The sequence below is a fragment of the Alligator sinensis genome, unplaced genomic scaffold, assembly GCF_000455745.1.
Source record: "Alligator sinensis unplaced genomic scaffold, ASM45574v1 scaffold1261_1, whole genome shotgun sequence".
Taxonomy (NCBI): domain Eukaryota; kingdom Metazoa; phylum Chordata; order Crocodylia; family Alligatoridae; genus Alligator; species Alligator sinensis.
In genome coordinates, this window is record NW_005842789.1 from 206,394 (window position 1) to 213,464 (window position 7,071).

At 46.9% G+C, this 7,071-nt stretch overlaps 1 protein-coding gene across 1 annotated transcript in view; it reads left to right on the plus strand.

Annotated features, from left to right (window-relative positions):
- Positions 1 to 673, plus strand: part of EPOP (elongin BC and polycomb repressive complex 2 associated protein) — a 4,234-nt gene extending 3,561 nt beyond the window's left edge. Inside the window, exon 2 of the mRNA XM_025191132.1 lies at positions 6 to 673. Within this exon, the coding sequence (XP_025046917.1) occupies positions 6 to 407 (402 nt within the window). The 3' untranslated portion in view covers positions 408 to 673. The remainder of the gene's footprint in view (positions 1 to 5) is intronic.
- Positions 674 to 7,071: the final 6,398 nt, after the last annotated feature.

The window sequence follows — 7,071 nt, forward strand, 5'->3', positions numbered from 1 at the left end:
CCCCGGGCTCCAGGCGGCCCGCCAGCCCCGGCCCCCTGCCCGGCAAAGCCCTGCGAGGCGGCGGCTCGGAGAGGCACTGCAAGCGCAGACGCCTGGCCCGGGGCGCCGAGGCAGACAGGCCGACCAGCTCCGCCAAGGGCAGGCCGCAGAGGGCGGCCAGGAAGGGCCGGGCGCACTGCCGGCTGCCCCCCGGCCGCCAGGCCTTCAGCCTCCTGGGCAACTTCCCCTGCGTGCCCTCGCTGGTGGTGGGCGAGGACGGGGATCTGCGCCCCGCCGCCTCGCTGGGCGGCAAGGACTCCTGGGCCCTCTCCAAGATCCACCCGCTGTGGAGCTGGCAGCTGGGGGGCAACGCCATGCCCGTGCCCCCCAGCCTCAAATTCCGGGGGTACAGCCTGGAGGACTTCTGAGCCACCCCCCACCCCAGCTCCTACCCCCCTTGGGCGAGCTGCTCCTGGTTTACATGCAACAGTTGGGAGAAGATTTGGGGTGGGGGGGAGCGGTGGCTGTCTGCAGGTCAGGGCTCTTCCACGACTGGTGCCTGGCCCTCAGGCAGCGCTGTGCCCCCCACCCCCTTCAGCCCCTTTTCAGGTGTCTCAGGTTGGCCATTCCCTGCCCTCAGTATAATGGAGGCAGCCAAGATCCCTTTAGGACCCCCCCCCCCTTGTAAGGGATCTGCTGGCGGTGGGGTCGAGCACTGGGGTGTGTGTGAGTTTAGCAGAGGAAACTAAAGACATCAGATCAAACACGAGGTCAGTTTGATTAATGCCTCCCCCCCACCCCCCTAACATTGAATGGTTTATTCCAAGCAGGGTGATTCGGAATCAAATGTGCATATGGAATGGGAGGCTCAAAAGGATCCTGCCTGTCCTCCCCTAACCGAGTTAGTCGCGATCCATCCCCTCCCCACTCGCCCCTAGGGTAAAAGGATATTGGCCCTCCCCCCTCTTCCTCTCCACTCGGGAGGGAATGCAGTGCTGGCATCCCAACACACACTAAACCGATCTCCTCAAAGCTTTTTCTTTCTGGAAGAAAAAAAGCTGAAACCAGAAAAGAATGGATCTAATTTCTCCCTTCCTTGATAAATGCATTGGATTAAAATAATAATAATCACACGCAGAGAGAAAGAATGAGCCGTGCTATGGAATAAACACACCCTTCCCCCCCTTTTTTTTTAAGTATGAATCAATCTCATACAAAAACATTGCAAGCAGCTTTTTAAAAGAATAGTAATAATAGTAATATACTTTTCTCTATCTACCAAAGAGGCAGGAAAAATAAAGAAAATCTGAAAAGACTAGGAAGTTCTATTTGGGGGGTGGGGGAAAGAGGGGAAAAAGGCAACAAAAAACCAGGAAGGTTTGAAAGGAAGTTATTTGAGACTGCTGTATGTAAAATTAAAAAAAGAGTTGTTTGCTGGATAATAACCCCAACTCAGATAGCCTAAAGGTAGCAGGCCTGTAAAAGCTTTATTGGCTCAAGAAATAGGATCCAGGAGCATTAGCAATCGAGTACAGATGGACGATTTGATCTCTGCTAAGTTCCAGCGTGGAATGCGGAGAGGAATGTGGAGGGAATGTCTCTCTTCTCTCGAAAGGAAATAATATCCCAGTTTAACTCTTCTTACAAACCAGTGTCTCTTTGTAACTGGCCCTTTCGACTATTTCTGATGTGATTTCCACCCTTCTCTGGCATCAAAGTTCAGCTGGCTCTCTGAAGTCGCCTGTGTTTGGGAAATCTTAGACAAATCAAAGCTGATGCAGATTTGTTTTGTTTTATTTTTCCTCCCTTTCTTTTCAACATAAAATATTTTCAACAAAATGCCGAAGTGACACTGGTTGAAATCACGCTATACACCGCTTGGCGTGCTTATATTTCCCCCCTGCAGTGATAAAAAACCCAACCCAGACTCTTACAAAAATCTTATGCAGTCTTTTAATTCCAGTGAAAGAAAGGAAGAAAAACGCGTTGTTCATCACGATAGAAATACAGTCAAAGCAAAGATTCAAACTGGCACTGAGGATTTTGATTTTTAGTGCCATTCTAACGGTGGTAGGACAAAATAAAAATTTTAAAAAAATTTGAGGTCTAATATAAAAAAAAACATTTCAGGTCAAATATAATTTCTCCCTATTGCTTTATTTCTCTCTTCTGTATGTTGAATCTTTCCAATACAATTCTTTTTTTGTCTTTATTTTTTGTTTCTAGTTGACTGGGATTTTTTGGGGGTGGGGGTTGTTTTGGTCCCCCCCCCCATTTAAAATGAGGAAGATTTCTCCTACGGGTGTGAAAGATCCGGATTCCAACAAAAAATTGCTGGAGATTATAAAAATCCTGGCTGTGTGTGTAGGTGGGAGAGAAATCCCTATTCTTTTGGAAGTATATCTCTCTTCTGCAGTTTGCTTTTAAACTGCTTTCTAACAGACTGAGTCGTTCTCTCCAAAGTACACACACACGAAAATGGAGGCTTTTATTCTTTGCATACACACACGGCGTTGGTCGTCCTGACGACCCGAAAGGGGGATCTGAAAAGCAAAGCCAAGGAGAGAAAGACACACACACACTCGCATACAACGAATCGTGCTTGTTTTTCTTTTCCTATCTAAAGGGGAATGCGGTTCTCAAACGCCTACTCCTTTCTTCAGATTTTGCTCCTGGACTCTTAGTTGCAGGATCCAAATCAGGTTTTTTAAAATGTATTTTCTAGGGTGCTTCCCCCCGCCCCCAAACAGATTTGTGGAGTTTGTTAATTAAAAACCACTGTTATTTATGTGAGAGTGTGGAATAACGCCAACAAAGAGCCAGGCACGAAACAGAGAGAGAGAAAAAAAGAAAGAAAGAGATCAGTAAAGGATTGATATTTTGAAAGTCTGCAGGTCAGGCACATGGCTGCTAGAAATGCCAGCGTGTTAGCTAGTTTTTCTTTAATTATATGCCTGATCCTAAAACACTTGTGAATGCAAAGCTCCCAATGAAGTCAGAAAGAGAGTTTGGGTTTTGTTTTTGTTTTGGGGTTGTTGTTGTTTTTTTTGGGGGGGGATCAGGGTAACATGGGCAGAAAAAAACCACCTTAGACTTTGATTATGCAAAAAAATGTTGCTTAAGCAGAAAGAAAGATAAGGTGCAGCTCTGTCTGTCACTGGCAGTAATACACACATAACTCAGGAATACTCTACAAGGTATCTAATCACCTCAAAAACTGTACGCATATACCTATGTGTGTGTGTTTACACACACGCACACGTATGTGTTTATACGTGCATACATATAGTTATCTCCATGTAGATATATGTGTGTGCGCGTTTGTGTATGTGTATGTATATAAAACACAGCGATGCATACACTCACGCACATGATATATAGGCATACATGCATATATTATATATAAACACACACACACATAAATGTTAGGGAGGCTGTAGCAGGGCTGTGAATACAATATACCTCAAAACTTTCCCCGCTCGCACACCTTGATTGCTTTCTCTTGCAACAGAAACACCCTGTTCTCTGGGAAGGAAAAAAAACAAACCCAAACGCACCATTTCTCCCCATCTCTTTTTAGTATGTTTCAAAAAAATGTATGTGGTCCGGAAAAAAGTCAAATAATGTTCCTAGGAATTCTCCATTTCCTCCCTAAAGTTTTTTTTAAGCTTGTTGCATTGCAATAAAAAAAAATTAAAAAAGGAAAATCCAGCAGTTATTTGATATGATATGGCTTGGACCTTTTTTTAAGGAAAAAACAAAGCAAAACAAAAGCAAAACAAAAATTCAGTGGTAGTTTCCTAGAAAGAAGCAATCTCTCTTTGATTAAAAAAAAACCCAGGTTCCTAAAGAACGGGACAATTAGGATGCTGAAAATTATTTCTATTTTTGAACAATACTTTTTTTTTTTTGAAACCCCGGAGTGGTTTAAACAATACAATGGCACCTTTACCATATTAGTGACGTTGCATTATTTCCAACTGGGTGCAAAAGAAGGAAGATCCGATTTTTTTAAGCGTTTGAATAGAAAACAAACATGCAAATATCTTCTTTTATAAATTTAAAGAAAAAAAAAACAACCCTGTTATGAAAGGATGCTGCTTTTTAAAAAATGCAGTCAGTTTTAGACTCAGGAAAATCTCAGCTTGGATGTGGTGTAGTGTGAGGCTGTTGTAAGGGTTTATTTTGGGGGGGATGGGGGCCTAGCGAGTTCCCTGGCCCCTTTGCTCTACCTTTGCATAATTGGATATGCAGTTTGGGAGCAGAACACAGAGCAGCCCTCGGTTTTCATGTAAATCACTCCAACTCCGCAGGAGTGGAGGTGGGTTAAAATAGACTTGACCTGCTTTGCTGATCCACTGGGGGAGGAGGGGAGGACTGGGGGGAGCTCCACACGCAGGATTTAAAGGTACAGGTCTCTATTTCTGGCAAAACAGAGAGGGGGAAATAATTTATAAAAGCAAGGAGGGGAAAATACTTGTTAATTTATAAAAGTAAGGAGGGAAAAATACTTCCCCCCCGCTTCCAGGCCCGCTCCAAAGACCCAGAGGATCAATGTCCTTCCCTGAGTGCTGGGGTGGGGAAGCTTCTCTCTTGGACTCAGGTCCCAGAGATGAAGTTTCTACCTATCTTTAAATTATCCCCAAAAGGATCGGGGCGGGGGGAATTTACCTCTGGTGATTTTTTTTTTTTTTTTTTTTACAAGACTGGGGTATGGAACTGGCTGCACCTCAAACCTTCCCCCGCTGTGGTTAACTTGCGTCCAGCTTCAGAAACTGCATTTCCTCCGATTGCTCCCCTCACCCTTCAGTTTGAAACACACGCATATATATATATATATATATATATACACACACACACACACACACACACACACACACACACACACACACACACACACACACACACCAGGGGAGGGAGAGAGTTCTCCTCTCTTTTCAACGGTATATTGGACTCTTTTTTTTTTTTTAGGTTGACTGTAACTTTATTTATTTCAAGTTATTGTAAGTCTATGAATATGGAAGAGTGTTAATTCCTGCGTGCAATATGGAATCTAGGCTGAGGAATAAATAACTTTTTACAGAGTTGCTTTGTATCTGCCCCCTGTTTGCTGTGTGTAGGGCCTGGGGTGTGAGTGTAGGGGAAGAGGGAGGCCTGAGGTGTGGGCAATGTTGTGTACACAGTCTTGGAGGTGTGCGCCCAGAGGACGACGAGGTGTGTGCCAATGGACCAAGGTGGAGCTTGTCTTTGTGTGTATGTGGTGTTTGTGTCCATTTTGGGGCGGTTGCCCAGAAACATTGGTGTGGTGGCTGCCGCCTTTGGTTGTGTGCGTGTGTTGACCTCGTGTGGGTCTGTCGTGTGGCTGCGTGTGCATCAGTCTCATGGAGACCCAGGCGTGTGTCTGTGTGTTTGCTTGGGGGGGTGTGTGCAGAGAGTGAGCTGGGGATTTTGTGTGTATGTGTGTGTGACCGTTGTAGGTATGAGATCCTCTGCCGGCTTGTCCATCCCGTGTATGTGCTGTAGGTAGGAAATCTTATGTGGGCTTGTTTAGTTCCTGTATATGTGTGTGTGTGTGCATCTGAGTGTGTGTGTGTATGTGTGGGGGTTGCACGTATGGAATCCTCTGTGAGTTTGCCCAGTCCCTGTACGGATGTGTGTGTAGGTATGAAATCCACTGCAGGTTTGTCCAGCTCGTGTGTGTGTGCGTGTGCGTGTGTGTGCGTGCGCGCGCACGTGTGTGAGTGGGGTGGGGGTTGTCGGTCTAAAATCCTCCGCGGGCTTGTCCTGCCCCTACATATATATGCGTGTGTGTGATTGATTGTGTGCCCGCTGCTCTGTTTTTACGGGGGTGTAAGTGTTTCTCTGGACAAATTTCTCCTGAATGAAACATTTTCCTTAAACATTTAATCGGAAATCAATAGCCACTTCCGTCTAATTTGTAGGCCAGACACGAGTGCCCGGAGCCGACTCCCCATCCATGTGTTTCTACTTTGAGGGCCCGGACTCTGCTGCCCTTCGGAGCCAGCTCTCCATGCGGACATTTGGGGGGCGGAGGGTTGTTCAGTGCAATCTTTTGCCTTGCAAAGCTCGAGGACGGCTTCTTCCGGTTGCAGGGGCATCTTTGCAACAACAAAAAAAAAAATATCCCCAAACCCCATTTAAGTAAAACAACCCTACAGGACTTCTCCGTGTGCAGCCGGTTTATCAGAGCCGGAAACAATGCACACTCCCAGGGACCAACCTGACCTGGGGAATGCTGCTTCTAGCCCGGATGGGTTCCTCCGCGGAGAAGGGGGATCTGAAACAGGGAAAGGCAGGAGAGCTCAGTCGGCTTCGTGAGTTATCTGAGCTCCAGCAGCCTGGTCCCAAGCTCTGCCGGATGCAGGGAGTCGGACACTCAGCTCCAGGGAAAATCTGGGGAGTCCACACGTTGCAGGTCCCACAGAAGAGCTTTTCCCTTCCCATCCCACCCCCTTTTGCCCTGCAAACTGGTTGCCAGCGTCTTGTCTTCCTTGCACTGACTCAATGTCAAAGCTGTTCCCTCCTTTAAAAAAAACCCCCAACAAACCAAACAAAAAACAAACAAAAAAACCCTCCTCAAATCTGAAAAGGGCCAAAGGTGGAATCTGGATCTAAACAAGGTCCCGTTTCCAGAGCAGAGGTGCTGGGAGGCTATGTCCACGCAAGGGCCTGCCCGGATCAGCCCAGCTCCTGAGCCCGTGATTAGCATGATTATCTTTTAAAGAAGGTAATTTAATCAGGATGTTAATTATCTGCAGTGCCCGGCCTGCAACTTTCCGAGGGACACAGAGAGGAGAGGTCGGGGAGAGAATGCGCCCGCCAGCCCTCAGTAAATATTTTCAGATATTTCATGTCAAAGGCTCCTGGGGAAATATGCGGTCTGGGGGCAAGGTGTGGGGGGCGCCCGGGAGGGGATGGAGGAAGGGGGGCGCGCGCTTCATTTATTTAGTTTAGTGTCAGGGTGTTAATGATAAATTAGATAGCAGAGGAGGGGCTCGGGAAAGCAGCAAGCTGTGAGAAAAAAAGAAAGCTCCCCCCCCCCCCCCCCCCCCCCCCCCCCCCCCCGGGGCG